The sequence below is a fragment of the Sylvia atricapilla genome, chromosome 3 (genome assembly GCF_009819655.1).
Source record: "Sylvia atricapilla isolate bSylAtr1 chromosome 3, bSylAtr1.pri, whole genome shotgun sequence".
In the NCBI taxonomy this organism is placed as follows: Eukaryota; Metazoa; Chordata; class Aves; order Passeriformes; family Sylviidae; genus Sylvia; species Sylvia atricapilla.
In genome coordinates this window covers 112,191,806-112,213,158 of record NC_089142.1, presented here as the reverse complement: position 1 = coordinate 112,213,158, position 21,353 = coordinate 112,191,806, and the positions used below count along the sequence as shown (strand labels likewise).

The 21,353-nt window shown below is 44.4% G+C and overlaps 1 protein-coding gene across 1 annotated transcript in view; it reads left to right on the top strand.

Moving 5' to 3' along the window:
- Positions 1-21,353, top strand: part of CFAP61 (cilia and flagella associated protein 61) — an 89,753-nt gene that overhangs the window by 46,616 nt on the left and 21,784 nt on the right. Inside the window, exons 17-23 of the mRNA XM_066316657.1 lie at positions 3,714-3,812; positions 7,381-7,549; positions 9,442-9,598; positions 14,533-14,822; positions 18,567-18,894; positions 19,119-19,210; positions 20,876-21,081. Coding sequence (XP_066172754.1) covers positions 3,714-3,812; positions 7,381-7,549; positions 9,442-9,598; positions 14,533-14,822; positions 18,567-18,894; positions 19,119-19,210; positions 20,876-21,081 — 1,341 coding nt within the window. The remainder of the gene's footprint in view (positions 1-3,713; positions 3,813-7,380; positions 7,550-9,441; positions 9,599-14,532; positions 14,823-18,566; positions 18,895-19,118; positions 19,211-20,875; positions 21,082-21,353) is intronic.

Sequence of the window (21,353 nt, the reverse complement as noted above, 5' to 3'; positions counted from 1 at the left end):
AACTTGGAGATGGACATCTGTTGGTCAGCAGTGAATCTGGAATCCTGCTCTGGGGGCTGCAATTGATGCCCTCGGAGAAGGTTCAGGAGAAGAGGTGCTTTTGATAGGTATTGATACAAACAACAAACCCTTCTGCTGCTGTTGCAGCCAAGTATGGCCGTCTGGGGAGGCAGAGGCAGCAGAGAGAAAGGAAAACACTGGGGCTGGCAAAGGAATTCAGTGGAGAGATGATATGGGAACACTTTGCTTGGAGAGAGGCTCCAAGCAAAGCTGTAGTGCTGAGTAGCACATTTGTCCTGGAGGGACAACTTTGAGTGAGCGAGATTCTTTCTAGTTATTTGTATGGGCAGCCTTTGTTAAGCTGAGCATTTCTAGTTGGGATTTGGTGTGGAGCTGGGAAATCTGTTAGGATAGCTTTTTTTAGGAAGTCTCTTCTCCAAGTTATGTCCTAATTGCTGTGTTCTTGAAATGTTTTCTTAAAAAAAAAAGTCCTGCTTTGGATAAATTGTTATATTTGCGGGGAAAAGGAGAACTGTCTCTATCTGCCTTGTACAGAGAGAGTGGTACCTGGACATGCTGAATTCCTGTGCCTTGAACACAGGTTATGGCCTATTGGTACTCTTTTATCATCATCTCTGCTTCTGGGCTCCTTCCTCCCTGCAAAAACCTTAGTGGTCCTTTTTTTCTTTTAGGACAGAGATTTTTCTGATTTCAAAGTTTTGTTAATGTGACACTTTATCACATCTTTTCAGTGTTTAGTGTTGAAATCAGATTTTTTTTCTTTTACCATTTTCAGAATGACCTCAAGCTGTCATTTTTAAGAGGGCCTTGCTGCAGTGAAGCCGAGGATCCAATGTCATTAAGACTTTACTTTTGGATAGGTTATAAATTTCAGATATTATTGTTTAAAGACTATGTACACACAAGAACAGTACACATAGTTACCAATTTTAGGAGGCAGATAAAGCATTATCTTCTGTCTCTACTTTAATTTTTATTGACAACTGGGATAATCTTTAAAAATGCAAAATTTCAAATAAGTTGAAATGCTTGAGTTCATGGAGACTGCTTCGCTGCCTGTTATTTGTTGTAACAAAAGTAATTTGACTTGTTGTGATGATGAGATGTTTAATGCAAGTAATTAATTTATTTGTTCAAGCAGCTTCCACCATCTAAGCCTCCATCATTATGTCACGCACAGAAGGGAAAAAAAAAAAGAGGCAGCAAGACATCAGGCAAAAAAATCCAGCAAAATGAGCAAGAAGTATTCTAACACATTCACAAACATGAGGATATATGTAAAAACTGTACTAGAACTTTTCTGTGTGTCCTTTTGATTATGCTCAGTAAATTGGTAGCCCTGTTTTATTTTGAGGACGAGGGTGTTCAGACTCCTTTTGTAGTCATCCTCTCGAGCTGTGCACTGAAACCCAACACCTTTTACTTATTTCCCTAGATACTCTAATCCCTCCCTGCTTTACCAGTATCTTTGAGCTGGTCTTCCGTTTGTATCCACAGCAACGTGAATCCCCGCTAGAATTATTTGCTTCTGAAATGCAGGTGCACTTGTTTAACGTTGCACTTTTTCACCAAATCCGAACCTCCACTTTGCCCTGTTTCATGTTGGGCACTGTTAAATTTATTAACAGCATCTAAGTTAGTCCCCTCTCCTGACACCCCTGCTGTGTCCAGGGCCTTGGTTGTTCTTCAGTTAAGAGCTTTTAAGCACCAGTAAGGAATCAAAAGCTGTAGTAAATGAGCCATCCTTTTGTTAGCCTAGAAATAATAAAGCTCAAAATCCCCCACCTGTCACCCCATGGTGATTGCTAGTGCTGGCGGGAGCCGCAGCTCCACTCTAGTGCTCAGGCTTGTCTTTAAGTGCCTCTGTGTGTGTAAATACATTTTAAATACTGGAGTATTAAAAATGGAGTATTGGCACGTCTGGAGCCAAGCCTTTGTAGTACAAGATATTACATTCCTTACTTATTTAAAGATTCTGATAATTTGCACAAATACCACCAGCCTGTGCTGAAACACTGACCAAATTCTGACGCTTAGCAGCAGCAGGGATTTGCCTCTGTGTGTGAAAATGGGGCTGTTGTTTGCGTGCAGCTGTACTGGGAGCTTGCACCTCCACAGAGCCGGAGGGCAGTGTGTGGCACTCAGAGCACAGGCACCAGCCCTGGTGACTGCAGCTCTGCCCCTGCACCACCCTGCCTTTGGGGAGCTGCTGGCCACCATGCTTTGTGCCTTGTTTTTCCTCTGTGTAAAGGGGAAATCAAAGATACCACTAGTTTCATCTTCTTTCTTCTAAGGAGATGCTAATCAATATTTTGATGCCTACGAGATGAATGATTGGGAAACATGAATTAATATTTGGGGTTTATGGGGATGCCATGGGAGCGCTGAGGTAGAAGTAAATCATTAGATTGTTAATCGTACTGACTGAAAGGTCTTATTGAAGCCTTCTGCTCAGTGGGGAAGAAGGGAACAAATACTATATGACTGGGGAAATCCTGGATGCCTGCACGTGGACTCAAGAGAGGTAGAGCATCTGCAGAGGAAAATGGTGTGTGACCAGATCAGTAAAGTGCATCATCGTGCAAGTCATGCAAAAGAGGCACATTAATGGTGCCCTAGCACTTTGATTCTGCCATGTTTCTGAGGCTGGCTCACAAAGTTTCCATCCTATATATTAATATTTAAATGTAATGTTACTGTAGCCCCGGGATTTGAGCACCTGTTGGCAAGAGGCCATGCAGTGTGTATAGATGACTTCAGCTGCACACTGAAAGGAAAGCTTCTATCTGTGAGGATGGGAGGACATGTAGGGTGTTTATGTAATTAATCCCATTTAAATAAATGCCAAGGAGCTATGCTCTTGTGTGTGAAGTTCCTGTAGTTGTTGTTCGCACCCCATGTACAGTGCTCCTGGTGTGCAGATGGCATCACTCTTATGCTCTGCCTTCAGCTTTGTGGATCAGGCTCACTCTCATTTACATAAAGACCATTTTGTATCACTCAGGCACCATAAGGTGGCCATAAATGAAAAGCAAATTCTATTTACATCCACCTCTGCAGAGTGACCTTAATTTAAAGGAGAATCAGGCCCATAATCTGTATAAATATATGCACTCTGTTACATTAAGGTTATTTATTACTTTGTGTTTGGTCTGAGTATGCATGGAGATTTACCACAGATAATCCATAATCCAGAATTAAACTATTAATATGCATTTTGAGAGGGGCAGCCATAACCTTGAAATTCCTTGGTTTAAGTATGACCTTTAACTTTGTTTGAATATATTTTTTAAATGTATGAATAACAAATTAACATTGGTTGATAAAAAACATTCTGATTCCTTTGTACCATTTGCATCGGCCCATCCTTAACTTAACAGAAAGCCTAGAAGATTAGAAGGCTTAATCACTCATAATATTTATTTGTTTTCAAATGTCATATCACATTTAGTTCAACATACTGTCAGTCTTGTCCCCCTCCTCGCCCTGGCATTACTGAAACTGTGGTGGAAATTGTTCTTCTCTTTATATCTAGAGACACCTGCATCTGAGCAGAGTGAAACATTTTGTCCCTGTGTAAAGGAATAATTGCTTTCTGTATCCTCCTGAACATGGAATTCTGAGCTATGCTGTTCCTTTGATGTGCCCTCCGAATTCCTTCCATCTGGGGCTGTTTGTTTTTGTTTCCACAGGCCATGTCTGAAGTTCAACAACCTGACCTTGATTTCCATTCATGGCCTTCCAGGAAAAGATCCACAGAGCTCCAAGTATAGAAGATTTTTAATTAACAGGTTTGACTTCACATTTAAACGCTTGTGCAGAAAACATAACACTTTGTAATTCTTGAGAACTTGTCCTAAATTTTAGATACATCCGTAGAGAGACCCAGAATACTTGAGTCTGTCTATCTAGCATGCACTCACCTATAAGAGGTGTTGGATAGAATTATGAGTAGGGAGATAGTGCAAAAGCAGTAACTACCAGCAGTCCACTCTGTTATACCTGGACAGTGGGCTCTGCTTTCCGAGGCTTTTTAGACTGTCCAATTAAATGTCCAGTTGAAGACAAATGACCCAGGATGTCTGTTTGCTTTTTAAATCTTGTTTGGTTTTTAGCTTCCATGAGTTTTGTTCTAAATAATGCTGAACCAAAGAACGTACAAGAATTAATATTGGTAATATGACAAAGAGTGACTTAGAGCAGTGTGTGGTGGGATGCAGAGCCCACCAGTGGTGGTGGGGATTTTGCTGGACATGGAGGAATTGTTACTGTTGATCAGTTTGGCAGGAATATTCTGCATCAGTTCCGCTGCTTGTGGGCTCTAAGTGCCAGTCCCTGGACTGTGGCAGTCTGTCCCAAGTCCCAGCCACAGTGCTGTCCCAGACCATGGCTGTGTACAGATGAAGGGAAACGGTGGAGGAGCCTTGTCTAGGGGCTGTCAAACACTTTGCAGGCTTCCTTGTTTGCCAGTAAATATAAGAGCTTCCATTTAGTCAGATAAAATTTTATCTCTTTAAAATTTGCAATACGTAATTCTCACTTAAATATAGTATTTTTGGGTTTTATTTTGGAATAAATCATCACTGTGGACTTGAACATGATTGTTTGGAACATTACAAGGCATGGAATTAAAATGGATCAGTTATTCTGAATAGGAAATTAATTTATACTAAGTTATTTAGATTTGGCATGTGACTCTTTGGAGCCTTCACACTGTGTTTTACCAAATCTTTTTCTCAGTGAGCTGCACTAAAGGGCTGGCTCTTTAAATGACAAAACAGCTCTGCGTCTGCTTGCTGAACCCCTCAAACGAAGTCTCTACAAAGATGTGAGAATAGTGTAGTGGGAACCTGTTTAAAATCATCTGATCTCATTTAGAATTTTGCCCTGACAAGGAATTTTGAATAAGCAGTTACCTGTATTACTTTTTGTACTGTAGAAAGGGGTATGTTCAAATCTAGCAAATGAAGGAATTATATTCTCACATAAATGCATGTAGTCTTTTCCTAAGTTCACTGTAGAAGAGTTGTACTAACAAAGCATCTTTCCTGACAGAAAGTTGCAGTTAAGAGCTGCCTCACCAGATTTAGCTGTTAAAATCTGAAAGCAGATTGAGTGAAAATTGAACTCTGCAGGGTATGATTTCTGAAAGCATCCCTGTGATTTTGGAGTGTCAGTCTCCTGGGAGTTGTGCACCTCAATTATAGAGGTGCTTTTGAAAACCTCCCTCTGTCCTTAGTGTCCATTTTATTTATAGACTTCTGCATTATTACAATTCAGAATTGTCAGTGGTTTTTCTTCCCTTATTTATTTTTCTCTGGTATCTGTGAGTACAGGGGATGAAGAGCATCACAGAAAGCCTGGTGATTCAATCCTGAAATTCCCTAGGTTGTGAAATCAACTGTATTTATTCCAGCTGTGGTATCCTGAATGCCAGTTTTGTGAGTTTGGTAGCAACGATCAGTGTGGAACCAGGAGCTCTGTGTTGGGATGTGTATCCTGGTATTAATGGCAAAACGTCAGCTGTCAGTGCTGGTCTCAGCCCACACTCTTTGCTGCAGTTGCTGGTGCCACAGAAAAGCATCAAATGTTTAAGCATGGGCCCAGCCCCTTCTGTTTGTTCTTCTATTATTCTGAGGCCTGTGGGAGAAAGTGGAGTATATTTCATCACTAAGTATACATAGAAAGTCCAGTTTATGGGCCTCTAAATGGCCATGAGCTTAGTTCAGCAGGTGGAATGTATTTTCTGTGGTGACTTCAGCTGACAGCCTAGGTGAAGCCTGTGGTCTCTGTACTGGCCATTTCCCTTCTGAGGTCCTGGCAGGGGTGAGACTCAGCTTCTTTCCTGTAGTTTGTTCACAATATTTCTTCTTGCTGTGCTGCTCTGGTCTCACAAACCAGACACCTGTGTGACACCAGCCATTCTTTTTTTTTTTTTTTTTCTTGTTTTATACCTGTGGCATTTTTTGTTTCACTAGATCCTGTGGGTTTATTGCTTTACAAGTCTATAAATGGGTTTGTCCAGTTCTACTGAAAGAACCTAACTGAATAAGCTTTGCCTGGTGCATCTCTTCAAGTATTGGGGAGGGATGGAGTTGAGCCTAGCTGGATCTGCACAGTGGCCAGCAACCTCTTGTGCATTTCCATGGTGGGCCATTGCCAGGCTCAGTGCCATTCAGGGGTCATGATGGACCTAGCTGAGAATGTTCTCTCTCTGGTTCTCCTCATGTTTTATAGTGATGTGTCTGTTGCATGTCTGTATGGAAGTATTTTATCTTCAGGAATCTTTGTAGAAGGCTATTATTTAGCAGAGACAGTGGTACAAATACAGTAATAAGTGACTGTCCTGGTATTTATTTGGCTGGATGTACTTGGTGGGAGTACACTCCTGAGCCTTAAAAGACCTTTGGAAGTCAATGTAATTTTCATTACTGAAGCATCAAAAGAGGTTTTGTCCATTTGGATTTTGCTTTAAAATTGGCTTTTTAAAATAGCAGCTTCCAGATCTTTGGTACTTCTCTCACGCGTAGGGATATCCGATGCTTTTTGCTTGGAACAAGCTGTGACACCCCTAAAACAAATGGTGCAAAAGAAAAGCAAACCTTGTCCAGGACTGTCAAAAGTCAACACGTGATTTTAGGGTACTGAAATGGAATTCACACTGTCAGAGCACATTGCTTGTGATGTGCGCTCCGTGCGTACCCTGAACATCCTGGAGCACACTGCTCAGGACCAGTTTAGTGTGTGCTTTCAGTATTCGTGCATTGTGGAAAAGTTATTTTGGAAAAGGGTCACCGGTAGGAGACTTGAGATCTCTGCCTTTTACATCTAGCTCTGACAACCATTTTCCCGACTTCTATTTATTTTTAAACTTTTTAGACTAATACTTTGAAATATGTATGCTAAAATAGTAGGTGCATTCCTGCTTTTGTATCTCACTGTAGCTATGACTGGTGAAGCTGAATAGCAAAGGAAGGAAAGTTGGGGAAAAGCTGAATGAGGAAGTTCTTGTCTTGGAGAAGGAATTGGACTGTTGAATTATTTTCTTCAGGTTCAAAAGTTTCTACCTCGCATCAGCCTGCAAAGGAAAAGCAAGGATAAAGCATAGATTTCTGACTTTATTCTTAAATTTGGTGATTGTGAGGCCTAGTGCTGGAAGGGCTTGTTTGGTTTCAGCAAAAAGTTGTCAATTTGTAACTGAGTATTTCCTAGTGTCCAATCTCTTACCACAGACTGCAGTAAATTCACAGCAAGGGAGCAGGTGGAACCACTGGGGGCCTGGGCTGAACTCACTAGATGTCTAATTAATGCCTGCTGTCAGCTGCTGAAATGCCACTTACAGATATTCTTTCTTTGCAGCCACTGTTTCAATGATGAAGATTATGCCCAGATGTCACTTTGTTCCTGGGTTAATGTTGTGGTTGGTAAAATGACGGGCATAAACCGCAGTGCCAAATATGTTGTTGTTTCCAAGGAGAAGAAAGTGCCCTATGACTACCTGGTTCTGTGCATGGGACAGAGCTACCAGGTGAGATGTGCACAGAGTGAGCCAGCACAATATTCACAGGTTTTCCACAGTGAGTGGTGTTACTGAGCTCAGGCAGAGCAGCATTAGCAAGGGTTTGCTTACCAGCAGCCTTACCAGCAGTTTGCAGCCCTGTAGTGCAGCAGGTTGGGCTGTGTCGGTGCTGCTGCAGAAGCTGGAGGAGTGGAGAGTGAGGCAGAGTTTCCCACCAGCAGTTTACTGCTCAGGGTTGGGCAGGAGACAAAGCTGCTGGTGTTTTTGACACCATAACCATTAAACCTACTAAGGAGCAGGCTCAACTGACATGTGGTCCCAGCCACAGGAGACTTAACTCCAGCTGGTCTAACATGATTTGACCTAGTTTTGGAAGCTGAGAGAATTCCTTATCAACTTAATTACTCATCTCACGTGGTGGTCATGCCTAGGCACATCCATGGTGCAGCTTGGTATTGTAGCACACAGCTGAGTTTCCAGGGAGATTGAAGCAGATCCTTAGTTGCATGTAAGATGTTGGAATCAAGCTGAGCTCTAGCCCCACAGGGTCAGCTTCCACTCAGACTCCCTGGGCAGGGTGGCTTCTGGCTCGTCTATCCCCATGAGGCCATCAGGCCACATAACCAAACGGGCAGCTTGGTACAGCCCCCTTGTTGCAGGGCTTTGCCTTACCTGAGTGGTTTGGGGTAGGAGTTGTGAGCAAGGCATTTTGCCTTTAAAATCAAGAGATAGATATGAGCAATTTCAGCAGCTTTGCAGTGCTGTTACCGTGTCCCACAATGGTGTCTGGCTGCTTATGTGCAGCAGGCTGTGTGGTTTGGGTTCCCTCCTCAGAGCAGAGCCACATTTAAACAGCAGCCTGTGAGCCTTGCTCAGCAGGGATGAACAAAAGCTGAAGTGTGGGCTGTAAAAGTGCTCCTAGGAAAAGGTGTTTGGAGGTAACTCTGACTTGCAAAATTATTTATGGCAAGTAACTACAGTGGGGGAGAAAGATAAAGATAGCAAGGGAAAAGGCAGGTTCTATCTGCCTTTGAAAAGAAGTCCCATCATCATCTATTCTCACTTTCAAGCTATACAAAAAGATAAGAAGAAATTAGTGGCTTCTGTTTTATTACACAGAGCTCTAGTCCACACTTTTTATAAATTGTTCCTTGTTTGGTAAGCAGTCAAATTAATGCTTAGTAAAGCTATGTGTGATGATTTAAAGATTTCCTTGTTGAGTAAGATCTTTTGGTGTCATGGCTGGTTTTATATGACCAGCAGTATTTCAGTTGATCCATCTGGCAGTGAGAACAGGGTTCAGGATGTGTCTCAGTGATGCTGAGGAACTCAGAGACAAGATTTCCTTTTTGCTTTGTAGAGCTCAGATTGAGTTTGTTATTGTAAAGCAGCACTACACAGTGAACGTGTTACTGAATCTTCACATTTGAACAATCAAGCAGCTTTTGATCCCTTTCTTTGGGATAAAATCTGTCATTGTCGAAGGTTGATTTTTGCTGAAAAAAGGTGGAGGCAGTCTGGCTTCACAAAGACTTTCCAAGGCCATTTAAAGTGATACGTTATTCAGAGAGCTGCTGAGATCTCCTGCTGTGTGTTGGGACATTTCTGCAGTTTGCTGTGCAGTCCCTGGCGTTTTCCATGTGCTTCCACTTGCACTGGCAGTGCTGTTTGAAGTGATCACCACATGCCACAGGAAACAGGGAATATATGCACATACAGGTATGCTCTGATCAGTGGGATCCGTGTTCCCTGTGGCCATGGGTGTGTTTGCTGCTGCTGAGTGTGACAAAGGGGTGGGGATGTGCCAGGACAGCAGCCCTTGGGTAGCAATGACACTGTCATTGTGTTCTAACATCTCCGAGGTCTGTGCCATATATCCACTCTCCCACTCATTTCTCCAGGCCTTGGCTCCCACGGGAGCAGATATCAGTGAAGTCACAGGTCAGTGGCCACAGAGATACATGGAGAAAGTCCCTTCCAATCACTTCACTCTCAATGACACCCAGGATTGCTTGGAGGCAGCACGCTGGCTGGAGGAAAACCTTGTCAGCTCCAGAGGTAAGGGGATTCATTAGCACATGCACTAACAGAAATGTTTCCTAGGCTTATTATTTCCTTTATTCCCTGGTATAATTGGTGCCCGATGAATTCTAACAGAGTCTTTCATCTGCTGTGCTTTGTTTTCCAGATTAATTTACAAATTTTTTTGTTATTTTTGATAACCAGCGTGTTTAGCTGGGAAAGAAAGGTTTGAGATAAATTAATTATCTGCAGTTATTATATAAAACCAAATGAGTCCCAAATGCAAATCTGTCTGGAGTTATTAATTAGCCAATGACATAATAATTTAATTAGTAGATGTGGTTTTCTACAGTATAGAAAAATATCTAGACTTGTGGCATAACACAAAGAAAATAAGCGTAAATTAGGAAATGTCTGTCAGCATTGTATTCAGTTGCATCAGTTACAGATTTTCACATAGAACTGCAAGTTCCTGGTACTTTTTAACCCTTAAAATCGGACGCTTATGCTGATGTGCACCATCCCTGTCCTCAGCCTTGTCATGTGTGCTCTATTTGTACGTTCACTAGTTCATCCACTGTGTGTGGGCTGTGGAAGATACCTGGGACCATCCAGGTTTCTGAGTCAACTTTGAGCTAGAGAAACAGAGACCAAAGAATCAATGTGTTTGTGAAATGTCAGTTCCTGCTGGCTCTGACTCAGGACAGTTCAGAGCAGGAAAGCTGTCTTTGTGGGGAATTCCTGTTGGCAGAGTGCAAGAGCAGGACTTCCCTGAAGACATATTTTACACGCCTTGTTTGTGGAGTGCAGGGAAAATTGGCAGTGATTTGGTGTGATGCAAGGTTCAGACTTCCTTGGCAGTCCTTTAGGGAAGTTCTAAAAACGGTGGAAATTGCTTTATCATCCTCCAGGTCTTGCTGTGATCAGCACAGGGGTCCATAAACATGGCAGTGTTTCTCAGCCAGCTTCCTGGCCTCTGGAGCAGTCTGGCTCCACCTGTCCTCCAGCTGGTACCAGCCCTGCCCTTAGGGCCTTACCTGGTGTCCAGTTGGTACAGCAGCTGACTTTGCATAGACAGATGACGGTGTTAGCTTTTCCTGTTTGCTGCTGCTAGTCCTTCATAGTTCCTGTGTGCCCAGTCCTGGAATGTGCTCCGGTGCCCTGTGCAGGGATGCGCCCAGGAGCAGCAGCTGGCTGGGATGCATGGTGCTGGGGGGATTGGTCACTCTGCAGCTAATGGCACAATTATGATGTGTCATCTGCCTTGGCACAAGTGCACCTTCTCCAGCAGCAGTGCTGAAGTCATGGGACATTGATTTTCACTTTGCTACTGCTGCTGGCCTTGGCTGCAGGGTGGAGCTGCATATCTTAATGAGGCCCTGGGCTGGCTTTATGCCTAGAGAAGGTCAATTTACACCACTGATGAGGTTGGTCTGGAGGGACTTTTGGAGATGTGGTCTAGGAGAGATCTGATACCTTCTGCTTTTCCCCTGCTCTGGCTTCAGTTCCCTCTCCTTGCTCTTCCCGTCTCATTTTCTACTACTGTGCAGAGTGCCCAGCTGGCGAGGTCTTTCTACACTGATCTCAGTTTCTCTTATTCTTCACCCTGCTCCTTTTTCCAGCTGTGTTTCTTACAAACACTGCTCCTTCAGTCTTAACAGTTGTGCCAGGGCTCTGGGAAGGCTTTCTGCTGCTGAGGGCCTGGGAGCAGGGTGAGCACTGGCCCCACAGCTGCCATTATGGCTTCACTGATGAAATCCAGTGACCTAATGCATGGAACCTATTACAGCTGTAATTGGGACTAATTGAAATTCATCTCCTATTAGCTCTGCACTTTCCATGAAAATAAAAGTAGGTTGGAGGTAAAGTAAGGAACAAAACGGCTTTAATGGCCAAAAATGGAGCAATTATTTTTTCTCTTCACCTAAGCATAGTTTACTGCCCTATTAAAAGTGTGTTTGTAGGAATACTCTTGTATTAAAATTCCAGTGCATGAATCACTGACTGGAGCCACCAATGCTTTAGTTTATACTGGGTTTCTCCTTTAGCTTTTGCAAACTGCAAAGATTCAGGTCACATTAGGGTCACCGAATTCTTGTGCTTCTACTTGCGGAAAATTAATGAGTCTGCTCTCTAGCAGGATGCTGACATTCAGGTAATAAATGATAAAACTACTTAACTGATCTTTATTTATGGCTGTTTTTTCTGTAGAAGGTTATTATATTTACTCACAGATACATACATTTTCATATAGTAAAATAATAAAAGCATCCTGAGGAACTGCTCTCTGTTCAGTGGACATAATTTCAGTCCATAACGAATATCTGCAATTCCTAGACTACTACCACTGTCATCTAAAAAGCCACTAATATTGTAATAAGCAGAAGCAGTAAATTGTTGATTTACAAGAGGTCAGTAAAGGAACATTGCTTTCCCTGATCTAATGCTGTATTTAAGATTACCATATAAAACCGAATTTTAATTTTCCTTGAGAAGTGTAGGACTCTCATGGACCAATCTTGTCCATTTCCCCAAATGCCAGTGTCCAATGCAGGAACTGAAGAAATGAGGAGCTTTGAGGGGGCTGTGCTGCCCAAGGGTGAAGCCCAGCCTTGCTGTGCAGTCAAAATGAAGCTTTGCTGGGCTGTGCCTCAGGGAAGACCTCCTCATCCTCCTTTTCCAACCACAGCCATGGCATCCTCTTCACTCCTCATACGTTTCACTCCCTGCAATTTGAAATCATGTAAATGTAGCACACAGCTGTTGGCAACTGCACACCACGTCCTGGCCTGCACTGTCAGTATGTTGCATTCATAAAAATGAGTATAGCAAAGCTGGTCTTTATCCACACGTTCTGCTGGGCTGCTTCTTTCATTCCTGCTGCAGCAGGAAAAAAAAGAGTCAGGCTTACATCTATCTTCTCTTTTGGCACTCTCCTGAGGCCAGTGCACCTGCAGACAGGTGCCCTGGCAGGCACAAGAGATGGGATAGTTTCTTCTGGCTTAAGAAGTCAGGTCAGTGATGGACACACTGGAGCATTCCTGTATTCTATATGAAATTTATGGAAGTAGTAAGATCTCTTTCTTCTTGTTTTCAAATTGATACATTTGCAGGTAAAATGGTTCTGTCCCTTGGGTCATTGCTGTGAACATTAAAAACATGTTTTCTGTCATTGATGTGCAGTGTACTCATGGGACAAGTATTTTTCTCTGGTATGAAGCCATGAAGAGAGGTATTTCATTGGCAGCTACAAGTAGCCAAACTGATGGGGCAAATAAAATATTCCCCTTGTAGTCAAAGGGGAATAGTAGAACATCTGTTAGCATTTTATCGTTAATATTCTTGGGAGCTGGGGTTGTGTGCATGCTCAGTTTAGTATTGCCCTGCATCTCATGCAGTAAAACATAGTCCAGTGGGATTAGTTTAGCCCGTGAAATAGTACAATTCAGAGCATAGGGGATGCTGTCACTTGTGGCAAGACGGAAGTGCCGCTGCCAAGATGAATGTGTGAGTTGGTTGCAGCGTTGCCCGAGTGAGGAACGTGAAAGCACTGGGAAGGTGCTTTTGAAGCATCCTTGTGCTGACAGGTTAGATCTGAAACAGAGAAGCTGATGTGGACACAGGACACTTGCCTGTGGACAGGTAGGTGGAGGTGTTCCTGACTCTGTCTGGACTCCACAATTTGCTCTGGGCTGGTGCAGCTGAGGGCAGCAGGGCATGTGGTGCACAGAGAGCCTGCAGGGCTGGGCTCTGGTCCTTGGGTGAGAGTCCTTAGCCCCAGGAGAGGAGTTCCCTTTGAGACCTGCACTGTTTTGCCAGGGTTGCTCAAAGGCTTATTGGATCACAGAGCAGACAAATGCTTCCTGTTCCAAGCAGGGGGCAGAGGGAATGGGGAGGAGGAGAGCTTGTCTCAGTCCTGCTCAGAGTAATGTTGGTGTGTTTTATATGAAACCAGCTTGAGATAAAACACATAGCTGCTCTGCTGTCTCCCAGCTCTGCCTCTCTTATTGCCAGGAGGGCTTTAGCCCTTAGGCTGGGGAGTCCCATTGTGCTCACAGAGAAGACCCTCCCCTCCTCATGTTCCTGCTCAGCTCAGACTGTGCCATTTGAAGTGGCACCAGTTCAGGCCCTGCCCTGCAGCTCTGCAGTGCCAGGCAGGAGAGGTGAATGAGGTTTGAGCTCTCCTTGCCCAGGGCAGGAGGATGGAGCTGGATTCAGGAGTGGTTTTGGTGCTGGTGCTAATGCTCTGCAGCAAGGAGCAGCAGTTCCTACATGCTGCTGTTATGGCAGCTCCTTGAATGGATGGCTGCCTGCAGCTCGCTTAGCTCCCAGCAGTGAGCAGGGGTGGAACTGGCTCTGGGCTGGGCACTGTGCCATGTGCAGCTGCTTTTGGAGTGGTGCTGAGCTCTCCCCACCACCAGGGACAGGTACCTCTGCTGGGCCATTCCCATTCTCTGGAGATCAGCCTTGGGCAGAAGGGAGTGGCAGCATTGGTGACCTCCATGTGGCACAAGGGCTTGTTTTCTGTAACTTGGTCTTTCCATGATTTGTGGGGGGTTTTTTGCATGATGTATGGAATTTGATTCTGTCCGCTCCACCCTCCATCAGTCCTTTGAATGAGCAAAATTAGGGAAAGAGGGGAGAACAAAATAAAAATGGTGATTTATTTATTTATTTATTTATTTATTTGCCCCTAGAGGCTTTTCAATCAAAATAATTTCAGATTATGGGGTCAGGATGAATATCATACTTCTGTGCTAAGTACTTGCCTACTTTGTGGAATATTTTGTACAGATTCTCCACTAAATTATCTTAGCTGCTGTTGCTAGGTAATGTTGTTTGCTTCATAGCATCAGAGAAATAAGAGGGTCAAAGAGAGCAATTTCATGTTATTATTATCTGAGTTATACTAATAAGGTTTTCATTGTGTGTCTTAGAAATCTTTCCCCCCTTTTTTTTTTTCCTCTTAGGGAATGTCATTGTCTATGGGAACACAATTGACATTTACACCACGGTAGAAACCCTCTTATCCCTTGGGATTGATGGCTCCCGCATCCATCTCGTGCAGGCTCCGCTGGGCTCTGCCAGCCCCTGCCTCTCCGACGCCACCCTGGAGCGCACGGTGGGGGAGGCTCTGTCCGAGGCGGGCGTGGCCGTGCACCCGGACAGTGTCCTGGCACAGTGGGGCCTCGGTGACCACGGCTGCATCACCTGGGCTGCCTTTACCACTGCCGCAAACCCGCTCCACCTGCAGTGCTCAGTAAGCGCACGCTTCCTGGGCGCCAGATATGCCAGCTGGTGGATGGGGTCCGCCGCTTGGGACCCAGAGAGCCACAGCCACCCCAAAGGATGTCTCGCTAGAAACAGCTCCTTGGGGGGTCAGGGCGCCCCTCAGCTGGCAGAGGGGCTTCTCAGCATCGGGCAGAGCAGTGATTTTTCAGCTCAGTGATTTCAGCTTTCAGTGATTTCAGTTCAGTGCTCTTAGCTCATGCCCTTGCGAGTTAGCCCCTCTTTTAGCCGGCCGTGGTGAGAGAGAGAGAGGTCTCATATGGAATTTCCGCAGGTAGTACTTTATTGAGAGGGTACCAGGGAAAGGGATCCAGGGACGAGGAACCTCTGCCGACCAGAGGAAACTCAGGGGTTTTTATGGGACACCAGGGTGGGAGGAAAAGGGTACAGAACCAATCAATTGTAACAGATCTATATAAAATCCCGAGGGGGCTTGTGGGTCTCCAGCTAGGTCGCCGTGGCTAGGAGGTTTGCCTTTGTCTTAGGTGCTCTGGCTGAAGTTGCGAAATTCTTCCTTGACTCCTCAGCTTGGCTCCCTCCAGGGCAGAGCAGCCGGGGCTCCGCCCACCCCCACACTGCACCTTTCCTTCAGGCTGGTTTGTTAACACGAAAGCCATCCAATTTACCTGCTCCCTCACAGATTCCTCTCATTGTGCCTAGGAGATTGAACATTCACTTGTTAGTCTCAACGGTTGTTTTTTTTTAAAAATCCAAACAAAATTTACCAACTATTGGTAATGCCATACTGATTTGGATTAAAATGTACATAAGACGCCTGACACACAAGTAATTGTTCACTGCTGAGTGACAAATACTCTTAATTAGTTTTCAAAGTAATTCCAGAAATCCTTTTCTTATTTAAATGTGCAGTTACTCCTGTCTATAGTTATATGCATTTGAATGTCATAGTAGAAGCCGAAAGCAGTGGGATAGTATGTAACTTAATGAAAACATATTTTAAGCAGGTTCCTTTCTCTCTACATTAGATTGCAAGTTTTTTTCACTTCTGGTACCAATATCTTAGGGAAGCTGTTGGCATGTCCACAGGTGTGGGTTTGCTCTGAGACTGGGGGCAGGTTCTAGCCTTTCCTAAGGGTCAGTATAGTTCTGTTTTCCTTTGTTGGGCTAATTCACAGGAGTAAGTCACTTCAAAACCTGCATCCACAGGGAGCCACCAAACCTCTCCTCACTCCCCACTGTGCATGCCCTCCTCTGTGCAGCTGGTGGCGTTACTGTGGAGAGGGTGAGCCCTGTGCCTCTCCCAGAGAGCTCCCAAGGTGTCGGGGTCCCTGTTGGCCCCCTGCTCTGCAGCCCTTTTCTTTTTCACATAGGGATAGTTAAGCCCTTTGTGACTGGGGTGAAGATCTCACATGACTCTTTTATCCATAGCAGTCTCTTGACTTTGGTCTTCATATCAGTAATGATGTTCTTCCCACTCTCTACTCCTATATAGCTTTTTAAGTTCTCTCCTTTCTCCTTAAAATCTCTCTTCTTTTATCCTTCCACAAAGGTCTCAATGCAGTTCTTGTTTTTGTAACTTGGTATCCACTGACCAGCTCCCCTTCAGCCTCCCCTCTTTTCTCCCCCACCTTGTCTGTGTGGCCGGCAGTTTTTGTTCAGATGCCCCTTGCCTTGGGGTTTCTTTCTTCTGCCCATTCGTGACCCATGCTTATACCTCCTCCATCTGTGGTCCTTCCCTGTGGAGGTCTGTCTTTCACAGCCCCTAAGATGAAAGATCTGCAATTACTTGTGATGTCAAGGGCTTTGTATTCTCCAAAACCTCTTCAGCTGCTGTGCAAGGCTCCTGTATCTGCCTCCAGCTGCCTGGGAGGCTGGACTCAGAGGAGGAGCAGGCTCTGGAGAGCAGCTCCACCAGGAAGGCAGCTGCACTTATGAGAGACCAGGCTCTGCAGGAATCATCTCTGCAGCAGCTCTGGGCCTTTTGGGATTTCAGCCAGTATCAGCTGTTGATTGGCAGTTCTTGGGGACTTAACTTGTTGAGTCCTGCAAGATAAAAACAGCAGGAGAAAATCTCTTCCTTCCCTGAAGCAGCAGCCTCCCTCCTCCCTCCCTCCTGCCTGGGCTGATGGGTGGCTCCTGCCTGGAGGTTGCCGTCCTCCTCTCTGGTGACACTGTCCTACCTGTCAGGCAGGCTGTGTGGTCCTCTTGCTCTCATGGGCAGAGCTTCCTTGATTTTTTGGCTCTCTGAGTTGGTCAAAATTCTCTTAGCTATGCATAGTTCATCACTTGATTGATCTATGAACATCTGTGAACAACCCCAGAGCTTCTCCATTGCTGCCTCTCTGCTTATGCCAATATTGTTAAAATTTCCAGCTCCCTGTGCCTTTTCAAGTCTCTGACACTTGCCCTTAGTCCCCGAGGAAGCTCTTTGAGGATACAGCTGGGTAACACCTTTACCTCCATCACAGATTTGTCCTGAGCTGGCACTAAGGGAAGGACAGATTACAGATGCTGCTTTGGCCTGACACAGTTAAGGCTTGGGCTGTTCAGCATGAAGGCAGCAAGGCAAAATGTGCTCATCTGAGACCCTTCCAGTCTTTCTTTAGCCTGTAAAGGAATATTTCTTGCTGGAGGGGCAGCAACATGTTGTCTGATGGTTTTAAAAGCTGAGGGCACTGATGGTGAGAAAAGCTCTGTGTGAGGTATGTGGGTCTTCACAAATCCTTGGAGCGATGAGACAGTCAGTCTTCATCTGGGCCCTTTGCAGACTGTCGTCTTATTCAAAACATCTCTCAGCCTTGTCATTCTTAATCCTTTCACCCCTCCATGTCCAGTGGGCACTCTTGTCTTACACTTGTTCAGGGACTGTGTTCTGCCAACTCTCAGTTTGTCCTTTGCCAGAGAAAGCTCTGAGGACGCTGCTTATTGTTTCTCCCACATCTGCTGCCTGCTCCCAGCACCACCTGCTTTATTAGTGCTGGTTGTGCTGCCCCAGCTTCTGTGGGGGGAGAGGAGCTCTGCTTCCTTGTGCCCCAGGAGAGGGACTGTGCCCATGCCATGAGAAGACAAAAGGAAAGAATTATCACTTGATTTTTTTTTTTTTTTTTGGAGACTTAGAGAAGGAATTTATGGATTTAGGATCCTTGGCCTCTGCAGCTTCCACTGACTGAAATTCCACTCCTGTAGCTGCAACGAGGATGATATTTCCTCTGAACAAGTTTAATTTTTTCTGATCTTTCCAATTCATTGACTGTCCTTGTGCCAGTTAGCCAAAGTAACTCAGTTTGTTGGTAAACAGGCTCAACAGTTGGGAAAACACTTGTAGTGCACAATTATCCTGCTGAATTCCAGGTGCATTGTGCTTTTCTGTTCCTTGGGGTTTCGGGTTGGCATCAGCATTTGAAAGAAAACAAACTTCACAAAAGGTTCAGGTCTATATTCCATGCTTGAACTGACACAGAAAATATGCACAGCCACTCAGGCTGTTTCATGTAACAAATGTTGGAGTTTTTAAACTAGGTAATAACTAGAAGCAGATGAGTCTAGTTTAGTAATTCTTCTTTCTGCTGTCTGAGTTTTAAGTTTGGTAGCTGTAAATGCTGGCTCAGAAGGACCTCTCTGCTGTGATAGTGTTGCTAAAATCACACTGTATTTCACATTTTTTTTTAATAGCATTCAGAATAAAGTCTGTGTTTTATGAAATCAACGAGTAAGTAATATGCAATTATCTTCACTTATTTACATCTCTTTTTAGGCATTTTTTAGCTTTGCCTACAGGACACTGGATTATGAAACCTTTAAGGCTGTCAATGATGCTTGCCTTGTTTTTGATGGAAGAGTTGTCATAGATGCCAAATTCCACACCAATGATGCCAGCATCAGGGCTGCAGGTCCTCTGACAAAATTCTCCAGGAGATACTTTAGGGATGAATTGACACACAGCAACTTCAACTCCAAGGAGATTGGCTTTGAGCTTGCTGTTTCCATGCTGAGTCTCTTTGATCCAACCCCTCAGCCCAGTTCCGAGCCACCAGAAGGCTCAGACAGACTCATCCCCATATACAGATCGTGTAAAGTTCAAGGTATGTCCAGCTGGATTTTTGTCGCACTTCCATTCCCTCTCTGGTATTTTTCCTCTTCTACAGTACAGGCAGGTGCATCTCAATTCAGGTGCCATCTCATGGCAGTACAGCACTCAAGGCTCCTTATGTACTGGAAAAAGATGATGGCAGAAGGAGGACAAACAGATAGATTATTTTCTTCATTGTTAATGACTTAATAAATCTCATATTTTCATTTGTGGTAGGTGGTGTTCTTCCTGGAGGTTATAACTACTTGCACATTTCCAAGCCTGAAATCTCCCTGCCCTTGAATGTAGAACATGACCTGTGTAATCATGTAAGTTACATAATGGAACTTTCCTTTTTTCATCTCCCCTGTTTGTTTGAAAAGTTGTTCCTGTTTAGGGTACCTGGGTCTGGAGGCATCATACATACCAGATACAGCTGGAGACACAACCAGGAGCAGTCACAGAACTAACTGAACCTCTCAGGTGTTCCTTTCCACATTTCCTGGTATTTGGCTTTCTCCAAAGATGCCTGGTTTCCATGCAGAGGACACAGGACAGCATTAGCAGCATTTCATGCTTTCAGCCTTCATAATGAGCATCTTTGCTCCCTGCAGTATGGTGCTGCAAGTGCAAACAGATGATGGCAGTCTGGCAGGGAAATTCAGCTGATTTCTAGAAGAACAGGAAGTATTGTGGAAGAGATGGTCTGTGCTGCTAGAAAATAGCAAGTCTTGCAGCTGTGAGAGTTGTCTTGAAACAGGGCACAGGGAAGTACTTCCCATGCTGGGCTACATGGGAGATTGTCCCAGGATACAAACAGGGAGGTATTTCTCTTACTGGAGAACCTGACTTGAGGCAAGAAAAGGACTAGATTAATGTCTTTTAAAGCCAGAGAGGACTTTCCAACTAGGCAAGATCCTCTTTCACATAGATTGTACCTTTTTCCTTGGGAATTTCTGCATCCAGCCCGTTTTTGCAGTAGCTTTTGAAAAGCTACTTCAGTGTTTATTTTAAAACCTGGACAGCAATGAAACAAATGAGCTTTTTTAAAAAAAAAATGGTTTAGGGAGAGGAATCAAAGCATGGCTTTCCTTGCTTTTCAGATCCAGGATGAGCTATCTAAAGTAGCATGTAGTGAGAAATTGGTTTTGTTACTCCAAATTGCTGGAATATGATTAGAATTCTTTTGCTACCACTCTATACCTGCTGATTACCTGAAAAGGGACCGTATTTTTTAAAGCTGCTCCAGAAACTTTGGGTAAACCCTAAAAGAATTTTTTAAGAAAGAAGTAAGAGAAGCAAGTGAAAGGTACTAGCTTAGATGTGGAAATACTAAAGGTTCCTGTAGCCTAGCAACAAGTTGTAGAAATGTATAAAACTGTGACAGAATACAGCTGGAAAAAATAGCTTCAAGCTATTTGAACATCCAACTGCAATGTGAGGTTTGAAAAATTTTTACTCTTTTGTCTATGATTGATTTAAGTAGTTGAAGCTAAATGCTACAGTTTGAGCATGAGCATCCAATCTTTGTATTCTTTTATTGATGGTAAACATGATATGCCATGTGTGTGATGTGTCATAAAGGAGGCTGAGTTCAACTGAGTTACCCAAACAGAGCTATCCAGTGTTGTTTGGGATGCCCCAGGGCATCCATCCTGACTCCAGCTGCTTCTCCAGAAGGTCACAGGTCTCCGTGGATCCAGTGTCATGCTGCCAGTGCAGCTGGGGGGCCTGGGTCCCCCAGGAGTCTGCAGTGGCACCCAGCTGGTGCAGCACAGTGGTCTGGGCAGTAACCAAACCACACAGAAAATCTGTGTCCAAGCCACAGCAACATGCCTGATGACCCACTGTGCCAGGAGTGGTCTCTGGATTTTAATAGAAGAGCTGTGCATATGAAGCAATGAGAGCTCTGGGCTGGGCCTTGCTGACCCTGTACGTGTGCCGAGTCAGGTGTTCTTCCATCTCCACAGCTCTCCTGGTGTTTTCTGTTCCAGGGGACGGAGATTGTAACTGGGGAGGTCAGTCACGGGAATTACTTCAGGATGCATTTCAGCAGATACAATATGGTGGACAGCATCACGTGCTTTTCCAAGGAACCCTTCCCTGTCTCAAACTACATCTGCTTGTATGGGCAGCACGAGCGCGTGCTCAATGACCTGTATTACCGCTGGAGGGCCGGGCAGCTCACAGACCTCTACAGGTGAGAGGAGCTGCTTGTTGTGCACAAAATCTACCTTCTGGCAGAATTTAAGGTTTATCTTATTATGCTTTGTCTTTTGGCTGTTTTCCCTTGGAACAAGAAGTAGAAAAACAGACTTAAAAGGGGCCAAATTTTTTTAAAGCTGGTCCAGAAACTAAATATTTTCCATTATTTAGCAAAATTGTCAGTAAAAATTCAGGTCCTGAAGACCTTCCTGGAAAGAGCTGTGTGTCTGAGATTTACTTAGAGGAAGAACAATGGTTTACTTGACT